Below are 15,797 nucleotides of genomic sequence, written 5' to 3'. Positions count from 1 at the left end.
GCACTTTAACCATGTATCCACGGTGCTGGAGTACAGCATCAAAACAATAAAAATTGTGTCACTGTCCAAATACTTGGTGACTGCACTGCATATAATACACACTGCAACATACAAAGAATGAAAAAAGCCTGCAAACTGCATGACAATCAGAGCAGTCTAGATCTGGTGCTGAGGGGCAGATTAGTGTCTGGAGCCCTGGTGCTTGCCACTCTTTTTCATTTAGATTACAATAATATTATTTCCAAGTTATGTAGTGCAACTTGAGTGCCTTTACACAAATTAATGTTTCAATAAAGAATACAAATGATTTCTTCAATAATGTTGTGCTAAATACAGATAAAGTTTTATTCCCCTTTCTGTAACATTGTAGCTGTTCCTGGGAGGGGTAATAAGAAAAACCAACCGCCAGGGGGTGCTAATGTAGTACAACCACACCACTCCCATTTTAAAGAGGCGGAAGCCCTCTTTACCATTCATTTCTAACACATGTAGCCAATGCGTGAGATGGCAGCTGCACACATTTTGTCAATCGGAAACAGCAAAGAGGAGAATTAACTTATGCACCCCAATTTAATTATATCATCCCAAAACACTGAAAAAATAAGAGTGTACAAACACACATAATAATACACTGTTTAATCAATTCATGCTTATCTAACTAAATTGTACTCGCTACAGTAGCCTGTATACAACACTGAAAAATCAGCCATATAAAAAATGTAGCTCAGTTGGCACAAATACTTAGTTATTCAATGTGTTTGTATGGCATTAATCACAGTAGATCTACAACATGACCATACAGCACTGGACCATTACATAGCGAACTATATTTGCATGGATATGTATCTGATTTACAAGATAATTGAAGACAGACCACACCAAACTTTCAATAATACTGTCAAATTTTTACACTACAATATATATGTAAAATGTGTCAATTAAAGTTAATGTCGGCTATATTAAATAATTTACTGGGAAAGAGCATCTGCTAAATGCCTGAACTGTATCAACCATTTAAAATGCAGAAAATTTATATTTCTTCAAGCTCATACGAAATTCACAGTCCACAGATATATTCGCTGTCAAAAGCCATGTTGTATAACCCCTAATAACTCTATCCTTATTGAAAGAAAACCATTTTGAGAGTGTAGTGTAGCTCTTGTACATTCCTATGTTTATGAGAGGATAAAGCCTGATTACTCTTCATCAATGACGTTAACGGGGTACCTTATGGAAGTTTCTGCACTATGTTTTAACTATTTGGGCTTCCGTAGTTCGTCACAAATTGCTTTGGCAATGTGACCGTGTGAGTGGCCTGACAGAGGGGTGTGTGATCCGTTGACTTGGGAAACTGAAACTAGTATTTTGTAATCTGTCTTCCTTCAAAATATATGTGATATAACATTACTATACTTCTAATTATAAATTGAAGCGTAGAATACCAGTCCAACTAATCAATTTAATAATTTACCGCAACGTACAAACTAACCAAGCTAGCCAGCGAGCTAGCTAGCAAAACAGACAGTCAGCACCAGAAAGGTAAGCAAGCAAGCATCTAGCAGCTAGAAGCTAGCTAACCATGTCTACCTAACTTAGCAAGTCATCGATAGCCACTCTCCGAAGGGAAATTCCGTTTCAATATTCTTGAGCGAAACATCTCACTGAAACTGATTGTTGCTGTCTAAAGACAGTTAGCTCACTCATTTAATTTAACCAAATTGGCTTGGTAAAACTAACGGTAGCACTCGTGGCTATAACGTTAGCAATTTTTTTCGAAAGGGACATGTCGCTAGCTTTATATCGCCAAGAAAATACATTGAAACTATTTTTAATTTCAAAGCTGTCGTTGGTGTTACCTTACGTTACGATATAAAAGCAACGTTTAAGAACTTGGTGGCATTACTATCTACATGGATCATCTTCCCAAGATTGATTTCGCTAAACAGCTGGCGAGCTATCTTGTTAGCGACTAAATAATGCCTGTCCCCAGGTTGTCAACCTTGGATATTAAGTGTGTGGCCTGTCGTTAATGAGTTTAAAATCGACAAAGATCCACGTTGTAAAGTTAATGTTATTTTACGTCATGTGGGTCATTGCTTAAAGGCGATTTCAGCTACGCTAGAGAACATGTGGAGGATGTAATTTCTATGACAGCGATAATGAAGGGCAAAATACAGTGTCAGAGGAGATCAGCATAAATCAGACGCTGGTGACTGTTCGGGAGCTAGCATAGCTAACCTTAACTAGTTCACCCCGCTCACTAACAAAATTGCACAGATGAACCTTGTTGTGAGTCTGGAACCTTTCATATTGACACTTTTCGGCTAATTACCTGGATTATTAACGATAGTTTTCATTTCCAATTTATAAAAAGGCAAGTTACTCATGTAGAAACCATATCAATTTTGGGATCACATTTCCCAAAATCTGTGTAGCAAATTATTCATATCGAAATTGTCATCACTTGTTTGCTTTCTTCGAATTTTAAAAACTTTAAATATAATATTGAGACTTAAAGGATGTTGCACGAGAACCCAGCACATGATCATATATGTAATATATTTTATGTTTAAATAATATATTTAAAGAATTTTCACATTCTTTCTAGTTTCAGTAATGTTTGTAAGGACCGAGAGTCTGTAGCCATTGTGGTCATTTGGAGAATTTGGAGAAACCTTGAAAATTGCCAAATTCTCAGTGATGCTTAGATACTGAATATGACCCATCAACCCATACATTGGCAGATGGCATACCTGGCATCCCAGTATTTTCAGAATATGTTGGTTCAAACAATGGATGGTTTGCTGTGGCTTTATTATTTTTTGGCTTTATATTTTTTTTGAGGGAGAAAAACTTTAGGGCAAAGATTGATTCCTGTATAGCTAACAATTTTAGGTACCTGTGCTTGCACAAGGTTGTTGTGAAATTTTGCACCAATGGAAAATAAAACTTCATATAATAAAACAGTTTATGCAACAATGATTTTATAATTTTGAGATAAGAAGCAGTGGATATAATTAAACTTATGGTCAGACTTTCAAATATTGCTCAATAGGTTTCTAAAACATCTCAAAACAAAATAGGTAGTTTTCTATATTGAAAAACCTGTGAACTATAGGTAACAAACTTTAATTCTCAGTCCCATGGATTGTCCCCTGATTGTAATTGTAATTACACAGTAAAACATGTTTCTCTGTCACCAAAATGTATGATATAGAAAGGATTCTATAGAAAACAAAGTAATAATACGCTTTTTACATTATCAAAAGGAAAAGAACCTTTGAGTTAATGTATTAATCTACAACTTAATGAATCTGCTATTCTGTCCATAAGTACATTGGTGAGTCATATGTAAATGGTGAGACACTCCTCCATTGTCCTCAGTTCAAAGGAAACCTCTGACATCCTACTAAAGTGTTTAATATTATTATTGCAGTCATAATGAAATGCAGAAAGGGTATTCAAGAACTCAGGAGTCTCATATAATAGATAGTTTAATGTATGTATGCTGCCATGTGACAGAGAGAGGGATTTGTATAATCAGAATTCCGCATGATTCTATCCTTTCATGTGGTTAAGTATTCCTGCACGGTTTGATCCATGTTCCAAGGTGACGGTTCTTTTTCCTCACTGACGGATCTCAGCACACTGCAGCTGTGACACAGGCCGAGTGAAATGCACTGAGGTTTGTCTCTCCCATCAGCAGGTCCCAATGCGGCTAAAAGACCCGTTTTCTCTAAAGACCGCCGACATGACGAAGCGGACGAACAAACCGAAAAAACCTCGCGGAGAGGAATCATCCGACGAAGTCAGTGGTGAGAATTCGGTTCCTCCTCATCTCTCTTCCCTCATCAGAAGCACATGACCCAAGTACAGCGCTGTTTGATGAAGTGACTAGACCATGCAAAGGTTTGATATAATATTAAAACATGGATTATAATGTAGTTTATTAATCTCTGCTGAAGAAATTCACGTTGTCACCAGAAACAGAATTAAATCACTCAACATGTAGCCTTGTATGCACGGAATAGACAACTTATTCAAATAGCATGAAAAGCAAAATGCAGAAGGTTGACAGCATTTAGTAGTTTAAGAACAGTGTTGTGAATGAACTTGACGGTGCATCTACAGCATGCATCCATCTAAACATGTGACCATTGCCTACCCCAGGGTTGACTTGCCAGCATGTCAGCAAGGCAGTGGACCTGAGCTCGGTGAAGAAGGCTGTCATGCAGGGGCTGTGGTCTGTCTGCGCCGAGTGCCTGCGGGAGAGGACTGTGCACGACGGGGATGCCGCGGGGTCCTTCGACATCCTCCTGTGTCTCAAGTGTGGCTTCCAGGTGAGTCACGCACTCTTTGAGCTGGGTTGAGGCACCTGAGGCTGCAGGTGCTGATAGTGTGTCATTTTGGTCATCCCTGCAGCCGTAAGGATTTTTAATGGCTTGATGCTTTATTGAGTTCAGATTCTTGATTCCGAACATATGGTATGTAGATACGAGATAAGTAGTTTTCTCTCAATCTCTCTCTGTCCCCCTCTCTCCCACTCTCCCATCTCCCTCCCTCCCTCCATCTTCCTCAACCCCTTCTCCCTGCCCACAGGGCTGCAACCAATCAGAAGGTCAACATGCCACTAAACATCAGCAGGCTTTGCACCCAGAATCCCACTGTATCACCGTGAGCCTCAGCACGTGGAGGGCCTGGTGAGCCATAATAATGCGTCTACAACATTTAGACAATGTTTATACAACACACATACAGCCATAACTAGGTTTAACCATGCACAGTGTCTAACTCAAGACATGGCAGGTTTGGTGAGATAATACAACATTTGCATAACAAAATTCTGGTGGTTATACTACCACAACTAGTCTTGACCCTGCACGCGCATTTCACCACCAGCCTTAGCACCTAAAGGGCTGTGTGAGTTCACAGAATTCATACATATTTGTAAAATGTCATCCCATCCCCATGCAACAAAAGATTACGTACTGTATTTTCATCAAGATAATTGAATTTGTGTGACTTTTTCTTTTACCTAATTTATGAATATGAACTAATCTAAGTATTGTAAATAGTACATGTGTCTTTCTTCATTTAAGGCATTTTTCAAGTCTCTGTGATGCTCACGTCTGGAGTTGTAAAGCCTTAAATAGAACACCCTCTTAATGGTCATTCACTTGATCAGAATCCAGTTGAACAGAATCGTCTTTCATATGTGGAAGTGAAAACTTAAGGCAGCTATCCCCCGAAACAAGCAGGATCTGAAGATAGCTGCAGTACAGGCCTGACAGAGCATCACCAGAGAAAATACTTAGCACCTGGTGATGTCTATGGGTCACAGATTTTATATGCAAAGTATATGCGACAGTACTAAACATGACTTTCATTTACATAAAATGAATATGTTCCTAAAATTATACTGCCCTGAAATGGGGGCCCTATGTATAAAAAGTGCTGTGATTTCTACATGGTGAAACCAAAATGTATAAAAATACATAAAATAAATGAGAAGTAATTAGGAGTGCTGCAAGTTGCGTAGTTCCAGGCATGTTACCATTATATCTCCCTTCACAAAACGCCTGTGGCTGTGTGGAATATCAGGTAGCAACAATATTTATGCAGCATGTAGTGTCCACAAATTGTAATATGTTACGTCAAACTGAGACCTGACAGTTTCTTCTTCTGACAGGTGCTTTGAATGTAATGAGGAACTGTCCACTCACTGCAATAAGAAGGTCCTGGCTCAGACTCTGGACTTCCTACAGAAACACTCAACGAAGACAACCTCAGGTACAGCACACGTGGTTCCATGTCCAGAAACTGCAAATGCTCTCTTTCATGCCCAGGTTCTGCATGCACAGGGTTCTGTGCTCAGGTACAGCACACTCAGGTTTCCATGCTCAGGTACAGTACACACAGGTTTCAGTACTCAGGTACAGTACACACAGGGTCCAGGTTTGACACACACAGGGTTCCCTGCTCATGTACAGAACACACGGGTCAAGAGCAGTATGTGTACTCGCTATGGACAGGTTCAGGCTTGTAGGTTTGTCATGGTAACTGGGATCTCAGTTAACCGGTTGTCTCTGGTTAACTGAGGTATACCATTCTGGGTATACAGGCTTTCTCAGGCAGCACTGATATGATGCACATTTTTCTTCCACTGAGTAGTCTTTTTTTCTGTGTGGAGTATGGTTACTTTAATCCTGGAGAGTCCACTCTTATCCGAAAAGGGTGTGGGTGTAGGTTTTTGTGCTAAGCACTACAACACCTGATTCATCTAATTGACTAATCATGGTCTTCAATCAAGACTTTAATAAGGAGAATCAGGTGCGCCCACATTTGGCCCTTTTTGGATAAGAATGTCCACTCTTAGAGAAGACCTTGTTAAAAGTGGGGCACTTGCTTGTGACTAGGATCACTGTGGCATGCTTGCCCCCCCTAGTGGCTAATACCAATAGCTACACATATTTGACAGTTGACCAACCTTGCCTAATTATTAGTCATTCATTATTTATGTTTGAAATAATCATATTATTGTGCAAATGTTTATTTAGTCAGTACATTTGCTATTTAGTAAACATTCTTATCCAGCTTTTTCTTTCACATTTTGATTAGAAATGTGGAATAAATATAAATATTGTAATGTCCACGTTGCTGTGTTTTTTGTGTGTACATATGAAAGGCAGTAGGGTGGAGTACTGTGTGGTTTAGTGGGTGTGGGTGGCACACAGGTGACTTGAGAGGCACAAATGTCAATTCCAAATTGGAGGAAAGAAATATGTTTAAGCTATGTGTCTTGCATTTTTATCTGGGTAGGCTTGGTGAAATAGACAAGTTTTACTCATATCAGCCAAATATTAGGTGTGATGAATGGGCGAGCTTTTATTTGTATTGAATAGTTTTGTTAATTGACATTTATTCTGTTGAATATAAGTTGAGAAATTGTACTGTAGTTCTCTGTTTAACCGCTTAACCACTGCCCCAGAGGTGGTGCGAAAACATGTTTATGATATTCAGTGTCTTTGCACTGGTTTTTGTTCTTGCTTGAACAGTTCAGGAGGGTGCTAAACATGCACTGTACTAAACTCAGCACCAGCACCATCTCAAAGCAATGCATATAAAAAAATCAGAAGTTGAGGAAACATCATGGCCTGGCCTGTTGGTACTTTGCTGGGAGTAAATACTGCGGTTTGTACTGTGGGTTGGAATGAATCAATTATGAATGAATCAGCTATCAGCTATCACCAATTTGGACCAGCCACCCAGGTTGCTGCACAGAAGCTGTTTTGGATCAGCGAGTTGGAATCACCCAGGGGCAGATGTGTCAGGTTAACTGCCAGAGTGGGGGTTTGGCCAGGTCTGTCTGCTATAAGTGCCAAAGAATCTTTAAGGACCACAGTGGGCCAATTAAAGTCTGGTTTAAAGTTTCATCCTTAAGATGCAGTTTCCTCTAGCACATCCCCGTCGCTGTACTGGGTCCGCTCCCCTACTGGCCCACTAACGCCATTTCAAGCAACAGCCGTCTTTTACCCACGTCTCCTGTCGAAGCACAAACCGCGCCTAACCCAACTTGGCAATTTAGCTTTTAGCAGTTTATTGATTGTCTGCTCTCTTATTATAGTAGCAATGACTATTATTGTTTTATGGGTCCAAGGAAAAGTCTTTGAATTGGTGACATAAGAAACCCTTTGTGGGGTTTGCTGTATACAGTGGGCATTATACAGTGATCTTTAATTTCTGTTTATATTATACATATTTCTTGCTGCGTATTTACACATTGCACTGTGGTATTTACACTATACAATCAGTATTACATATTAAGATTTACTGTATGCATTATTTATTACGTTGTGGTGTTAACTCTATGTAATAGGTATTATATATTGGTTATTACTGTATACAGTGGGTATGATATCGTTTTAACTGGATACAGTGGGTATTATATAGTGACATTGTATAAACTGACAGTTATGTGCATTGCACTGAGGTATTTAATCTAGATGGTATTTAATCTAGAGGTATTTAATCAAGAGGTTTTTCTGTATACAGTGGGTATTGTTCACTGGAGTGATTATTACAGATTGCGATTTGTGCTCTAGCGTACTATACAGTGGGATTTACTGTATAGTGGGTATTACCTGGTGGGGTGTACTGGTACACTGAGTATTAGACGGTGGGTATGTTGTGCATAGTGGGTATTATAAAGTGGTCTTTAGTGCATAGTTGATTTATTGTACATTGGGTATGATGTAGTGGTGTTTACTGGATACAGTGGGTATTGTACAGTATAGTGTACTGGATACAGTAGGTATTATACAGTGTAGTGTACTGGATACAGTAGGTATTATACAGTGTAGTGTACTGGATACAGTAGGTAATATACAGTGTAGTGTACTGGATACAGTGGGTAATATACAGTGTAGTGTACTGGATACAGTGGGTATTATACAGTGTAGTGTACTGGATACAGTAGGTATTATACAGTGTAGTGTACTGGATACAGTAGGTATTATACAGTGTAGTGTACTGGATACAGTGGGTAATATACAGTGTAGTGTACTGGATACAGTGGGTAATATACAGTGTAGTGTACTGGATACAGTGGGTAATATACAGTGTAGTGTACTGGATACAGTGGGTAATATACAGTGTAGTGTACTGGATACAGTAGGTATTATACAGTGTAATGTACTGGATACAGTAGGTATTATACAGTGTAGTGTATTGGATATAGTGTGTATTACACAGTGGCATTTACTGTATACAGTGGGTACAATACAGTATAGTGTACGGCGTACAGTTGGTATCATACAGTGTGGTTTACTGTATACAGGAGTGTTGTCTGTGCAGTTTGTTTAAATCACTGTAATGCGACTCTGAAACTCCAGCTGAGGTAAATGAAAGTGTGTCTAAAACCAGAATGCATTGCCCCCACCCCAGTGATGGTAAATACAGAACTGTGGACAGATGGCCTGGTTGACATCTCAAATCTTGGGCAGTGGTTGCAAATGCAGTATGGCCTGAATAGGTGCCGCACCCGAACGGCCTCCCTTTTCTCCCATCATGCCTCGGGCCTGACGACGACACCGTTGAACCTGCGAGGTTCTCCTCGGCAGCATGCTGCTCGGGACGTGCTCCCACTGTGCTGGAGAGCAGCGGCACCAGGCGGCCCGCTCTCCCGCCGCCCCCCCGCCGCCACCCCCCCACGCCGCTCCTCTGCCTTCTGAGCCCGTCGCAGTTGGGCCGCGGAGCGGGAGCGGCGCTCCAATTACGTTAGCGCCGCCTGGCCGCTCTCATTAATGGCATTAGCCGCTCGAGCGGCGCTCCCTGGCCGGCTTCCCTGAAGAACCGGAGCAGCTGTGCCGAGTCCAGACCGTGTCCCCGGCCTCGTGTCCCCGGCACCTCTGGGACCCTCCCCCCCCACCCCAAAACCCTCTGCCCCCCCAAAGCTAGGCTCATGGGATCCAGGGCCCCGGGTTGGACAGGGACGCAACATGGCGGGGGGGTGTAACCAGGCTCTGCGGCTATGAAGCACCCCAGTGCGGGGCCGTGTACCGAGCGGCCCTCCTCGCTGCCTGTCACATGGGCACGTGGTGGCGGCCGACAGCAGGGAGTCTGCCAATGGGGCGCTGAGCAGCTCGCTTAACAGGTGCAGGGTTTTAATATGCACCGGAGAGAAGAAAACCTTGGTCCCATTGGGAGAGGTATGAAGTGCCACGGCGCATTTACATTACATTGCTGTTAATAGGGGAAAATTCATCATACATAACAGAGCAATGTATTTAGCAGTTAACTGGGTCTTCTAGTTGCCTTTTTTCTATACTGTACTGTTCTCTATAGAATTTTCTCTATATACTTTTCATTACACAATGCATACTGAATATACAAAAAGAGCAGTAAGAAAGAAGTGTACAGGTAAAAATCTAGTCAGTGATTGTGTTATTCTAGGAAAACCTTACTGTAGCTATAGAATACTGTATTTTACAGGACCAAGGTCTATTCGTACAATCACAGCAAATGTTTGCTCGTAAATAATACTTAAAATTACAATTAAACCGATCATGAAGCTTTAGCATCTCGGCGCAAAATGTTTATTGTGATTCAGGGACAAATACTACCTTTTCTGAGCGTTCTCTTACTGGATTTGTTCTGAAACGGACCTTCGCTATTCACTCCTTTCTCTGGAATGAACTGTAGACTACCCTGCCCGTCAGTGTCGAGCAGAACTCTTAATATGAACACCCTCCATGTGTCCTCCGGTTTTATCTAGTCCATGGCTTCTCCATGGTAACCACATTTTTATTTTTCAAGGAGTCCTAGTCTGGAGGGGAGGGGGGGGGGACGTGAGTGCAGGGGGCAGTTTTTGAGCTGTTTGGGGGTGGGGGCAAAGTGGCCAGGACCCCCACTGTAACAGCCTTCCTAAGCTCTTTAATTTACCTGTTGCCATTATTACTAGGAGATTGTTCGTCACATGGTTGAAAAACACAGAGAAACAGCTTGCATTGTTGCACCAAATAGACCACTGCTCATCGAGGAGGCTGGTGAAATTGCATTTCAGCTGAAGGCCAGGTTTTAGTCGGAGATTGTTGTATATTTTTTCCCATATACCCTCCGCACAAAAGGGCCCCAGCAAGAATTTAGAATCCATAATAGTTTTGTACATCAACAGCTTAGGAAAGAAAGAAAATCTATTAACTGCGCTCTCACGCACAAGGCCTTGTGCTCAAGTACCTGAGTCTGGTAAAAAGAGACTTGACCTCAAAGAGACATCTATGGGTTTGAAACACAGCTGGGATTCTTTGTTGAGGAAATTAAAATGTTTCCCTGAATAGGCATCAGAGCCTGGCGCTGAGGCATTTTGGCCATTATTTTCTGCTATTGATTTTTCATCCATCCTATTGAGTTTTTCTAATTATTCCGGAAAACATTGCCGCTGCGGAGAAGCACACATGAGGGGGAAGCCGGAGAGGAGAGAAAAACAAACACATTGTATCTCTCTGTGGCGGTGGTGGTGCAGATCCCGTTTTTTAGGACATAATTTGTTGATTTTTACAAAGCTTAAGCTCTCCCACCTGTAATGAGGTGGCGATATTTAGACTTTTGTTTGGCCTGCTCCCTGCTCCCTGCTCCGTCCTCTCACGTGGTCAAAAAGGAGGAAATGTGAAGTCCGCTGGCTACAGAGCTGGTGACTGAGAAATCCATGGCATGTGCTATGTGGACAGGGCCATTGTCATTCTGGAACATTCCCCTCCCGATAGAAAAGAAATGCCAATATGTTCTCTCTATTGAAATTTCTTTGATTCATTCAAATGTACCTAAAAATGTTCTATTGAGAAAGCCTAAACAATATAGTAACAAATTGAAGTAAAACATTTTAGGTTCTTTTTTCAGTGCAAGTGTGCCAAACCCATACCAGGAAAATGCACCACCCACCAATACAGAACCACCACAGCCTTGATCTGTTTTTAAGCCAGCACTCAGCCCCGTAGGCTTTTTCAGTGTTCACCATTCATCCATTTGTCGAGAACATTGTGAAGGATGATTCCTCTGACCTTATCGCATTTCTCCTCTGCTCGGTAGTATTTCCTTTGCTTCTTGCGCCATTCTTTATGCAAACGCACAGTGGCGAGTGTAATGCCCTGTTGAGATCTTGACGAGCCGTCGTTGATGGAGCTCCCTGTCTGTGCCCTAGATTGAAATTTGCATTTGGTTAATTTGGAGTTGCTCACCTGTTTGTCCTTGTTCCTCAAACGAATGCACAAACATTATGATCCAGGAGTCTGTGCATTAGGTTCTTTCTCAATCACTGAACCGCACTAAACTCACTACACTGCACAGACCGAACCGCACTGAACTGACTATACCGCACACACTGAACTACACTAAACTCTCTATACGCACACACTGAACCACACTAAACTCTCTATACCTCACTCACTGAACCACACTAAACTCTCTATACCTCACTCACTGAACTACACTAAACTCACTATACCTCACACACTGAACTACACTAAACTCACTATACCTCACACACTGAACCACACTAAACTCTCTATACCTCACTCACTGAACTACACTAAACTCTCTATACCTCACACACTGAACTACACTAAACTCTCTATATGCACACACTGAACCACACTAAACTCTCTATACCTCACTCACTGAACTACACTAAACTCTCTATACGCACACACTGAACCACACTAAACTCTCTATACCTCACTCACTGAACTACACTAAACTCTCTATACGCACACACTGAACCACACTAAACTCTCTATACCTCACTCACTGAACTACACTAAACTCACTATACCTCACACACTGAACTACACTAAACTTGCTATGCCATACACACTAAACCACCCTAAACTCGCTATTCCACACACACTAAACCACTCTAAACTCACTATTCTGCGCGCACTGAACTACGCTAAACTCACTATACCGCACGCACCAAACCACTCCTCCTTCCTCTTATTCTTCTTCTCCTTCTTCTTACACATGACACACTGAATGTCCATAATCCACACTAACTGACATAAGGTACTGAAATGATTTATATTTAGTTAAATATGACTTATTCTGTTCGACGTGCCGTTTTTTATTTATTATTCATTGTTTTGCGGGCAGACTTGTGCCCGGTGCAGGATGAAAGTCCAGGCATGTGTATGAAAGTCCAGGCATGTGTATGAAAGTCCAGGCGTGTGTATGAAAGTCCAGGCATGTGTATGAAAGTCCAGGCGTGTGTATGAATCACGGCAGCGGCTTCTCCGGGCCTCAGATGCGGAGGAATGGAGATTTTCATGCCCTGGAGTCACAACAAATTAATAAGACATTTGGTGCGCTGCTCGTCTTTCCCCCTGACTGCCCGTCATCTGCAGCATGAGAGCAGCAGCGCTCAGCTCCGCTCATTCGCTTAATTAGCGACATTGCTAATGCGTGTCTTAAATTAGCTCTTAAAACCGCGTACTTTTTGCAGAGAATCTTCTAGAATGGGGGGGATGGGGGCGTGTTTGGTAGTCAAGCAGAAATAAAGGGTTGTGTTCATGCCAATGATTTTGCATCCTGCAACAATACGACCAGAGAGAAAGACTGAAAAACACTGGATAATACCAGGCAGTTCAGTTCTGGAGGCACTTTTAGTGCTGCTGTTCCCTGTATTTTCATATTTCTGATTGTTGGTGGTAGTTTTTCTTGCATTGTTTATTTGCTTTATCTCGATTAAGTTTACGGATTTAAGCTAATCTAGAAAGTGGGGGGTTATGATATGTGAAAGTGGAGCAGGGTATTTAAAGTTGAAGCAGTGCCTGTGGCCACCTCTGTTACCTCTGTGGAGATCTGGGGTAGGTGCGTTGGGAGGCCCCATTTTGGGCAAAGGAATTTGGGATCCTTGAGTCTGCCCCTGGGATGGATGGGGGTTTGGGGGATCGTTTAGTCTGCCCTGAGGAGAAGTTGTCCACAGTGTCACTGCTGCACATACTGGGTGGCTGAGCATGGAGAGCCAGGTGGTGCAGCCGAGCACAGCACAGTCAAGCGTGGACGCAGTGCATGCCCACATTGGCCTGCGCTCACTGCTGCAGGGAGGGGAAAAATCTGCTTTTCCATATGCTTGTGAATCCCCCCCCAACCCCCAAACCCTCTGCCCCCCGCCCCACTCTCCTGCACAGATGGCTCCCTGAGCATTGTTTACCCTGAGTTCCTGTCCCAGATGCAGACTGTGACCATAGGCATTCCCATTTCTCCCTGCCCCCCTAACCCCCAAGCTCTCTCTCTTCCTCCTTTTCCTCACCCCTTTTCTCTCTCCATCTCCTACTCTCTGTCCTGTTTAATCATCTCTTCTTCACTCAGTCTCCCTGCCTTTATATTGTCCTTCACTCATTCCTTCTAACTGAACCTCTCCATACCCCTGTCCTTCCTGCTCTCTTTCTTTCCCTCTTCGTCTTGCTCTCGCCGCAAGCCCATGAAATTAAAATTACGTTCATTCATACTATAAACATAAAAACGGTGTTACCAAAGTAGAAGTATCGCAGTGTGATTCCCCGTTATAGAATAGCACGCAAATACAGAAGCTACAGTAAATAAAATGGATGTAATGTTTGACAAGGATAAATTGTAATTCTTAAATGAGAAAAGTGTGGGGATTTAAGGTGTGCTGGAGGTGACTCGCTGGAAGTCTGCGTGGTGGAACTTCTCTGATCCTCTCTGAAAGGATGGGCTGGTTACATGTGTCCTGTAGCTCAGGGAAGTGTGGGGTACGCTTTTTTCCTTTTTTGGCAGTAAGTGGATTTAGCCTCCCTCAGCGTCTCGCATTTTGTGATTACACGGGGCTCTGTCTTGACATCTGCAGTGCGTTCCTCCCCCTCTCCCCCCTCCCTCTCCCCTGCTCTGTCTCTCAGGGTGAACACTTGTTTGCTCTCCCCTCAAAACAGATGGCTGCTCCCACACGCACAAGCATACAGATGTTCTCTTCGGGGACAGATGTTAGGATTTTGCACAGCAGACCAGACAGTCGGACAATTCACAATTGGCTCCTGTCCATTCGGGTGACGGGCCCTTGAAGTAAATTGGCTGAAGATATTTACTGTTAAATGTATGATTCAGTGAGAGTGTATTTTTGAGTGGTTCGTGGCAGTGGGCTTTGTAATCGGTAATTCATTTGAGGCAGCGGGAGTGGGGCCACAAGTCTGGCCGTGCTTAGGTAGAGTGTTCAGGAAAGATTAGCACTCTGTTAATGAGTCCAAATGGTTCTAGTTCGGCTGAAATGGTATTGACGCGTTTTGCTGGTGGTCAGTGCGTCCATCTCCCACTAGGCATATCGGGCACTGCATCAAGGACCCCGCCTTCTAGCCCTGGACCCCACCTTCTCGCCTTCCTTTGACAGCAGAAGAATCAGAAGGTGACACTTTTGGCGGGGACCCCAAATCATTTTCTCCCTAGAGACCCCAAATATCTTGGACTTTGAAGGAGTTACTCATTAAAGGGTGCCTTCTGGAGCATGCAGGAAGCAGGAGATCCTGTGCTAGGGGTTGTGTAGGGTAGAGGGTAGGACGGGAGTGCTCTGTGCTGTTTTTTTGTTCTCTCTCTCTAGAGAGGAGATCAGAATTCAGACCGTCAGAGCCCTGCTATCCGTGCACCACCTTGTCCTTCCTGTGTGCCGTTAGCCTCCTGCGCTAACACCGCCGTTCCTGCGTGCGTGCGCGCGGTGCCCTTTGTCATCTCCCATAGAGATGCTGTGTATGCCAGCGACTGGGTGATACTATGAGTGATAATGTGGCAGAGGCACGGGTAATGGCCCCTTTCATTTACAGGTCCTGCTGGAAGGTGTCGCGTCAGTCTGTGGAGATTGAAGAAATTCAGGAATCTTTTGCTCGGTTTGACTCTGGCACATAATGTTGAGCTAGAGAGGGAGAAAATGTAATTCTTTCTTCCTTTGTGTTTGCATCTCTCTCTCTCTCTCTTTCTCTATCCCTCTCTTTTTCAATGCAAAATCCAATTTCAGTTTGCTTTATTAGCATGACAGCCATACATTTGTTTTGGCTTACATTTGTTTTTCACATAATTAAAGAAGGGAAGACATGACTAAATAACAATTTACATTGGTAAGACACAAAATGAACTACTTTCTCTTTCTTTGTCTCTCTCTGTTTCGCTTTCATAGTGAAATTATTCTTCTATTTAACTGATGACAGCAGTTGTCCTTGAAACGCAAATAAAAACAAATCAATTAGGTAATCCCTACAGCACCTTCCAACCCCTTATCCAGTAGAGACCCAGAGCTGGTTCAA

At 42.7% G+C, this 15,797-nt stretch overlaps 1 protein-coding gene across 5 annotated transcripts in view; it reads left to right on the top strand.

Annotated features, from left to right (window-relative positions):
- The first annotated feature begins 1,286 nt into the window (after positions 1-1,286).
- Positions 1,287-15,797, top strand: part of usp45 (ubiquitin specific peptidase 45) — a 42,104-nt gene continuing 27,593 nt past the window's right edge. For 2 of the 5 annotated variants that reach the window (XM_064342247.1, XM_064342275.1), the window contains exons 1-5: positions 1,287-1,539; positions 3,704-3,815; positions 4,171-4,340; positions 4,600-4,700; positions 5,690-5,790. In XM_064342247.1, the coding sequence (XP_064198317.1) occupies positions 3,713-3,815; positions 4,171-4,340; positions 4,600-4,700; positions 5,690-5,790 (475 nt within the window). In that variant the 5' untranslated portion in view covers positions 1,287-1,539; positions 3,704-3,712. The remainder of the gene's footprint in view (positions 1,540-3,703; positions 3,816-4,170; positions 4,341-4,599; positions 4,701-5,689; positions 5,791-15,797) is intronic. The other 3 variants (XM_064342255.1, XM_064342269.1, XM_064342264.1) reach the window with 3 other exon arrangements.

The sequence above is a fragment of the Anguilla rostrata genome, chromosome 1 (genome assembly GCF_018555375.3).
Source record: "Anguilla rostrata isolate EN2019 chromosome 1, ASM1855537v3, whole genome shotgun sequence".
In the NCBI taxonomy this organism is placed as follows: Eukaryota; Metazoa; Chordata; class Actinopteri; order Anguilliformes; family Anguillidae; genus Anguilla; species Anguilla rostrata.
Note: the sequence above shows the minus strand (reverse complement) of the source record. Positions and strands in the feature narration are given on the sequence as shown.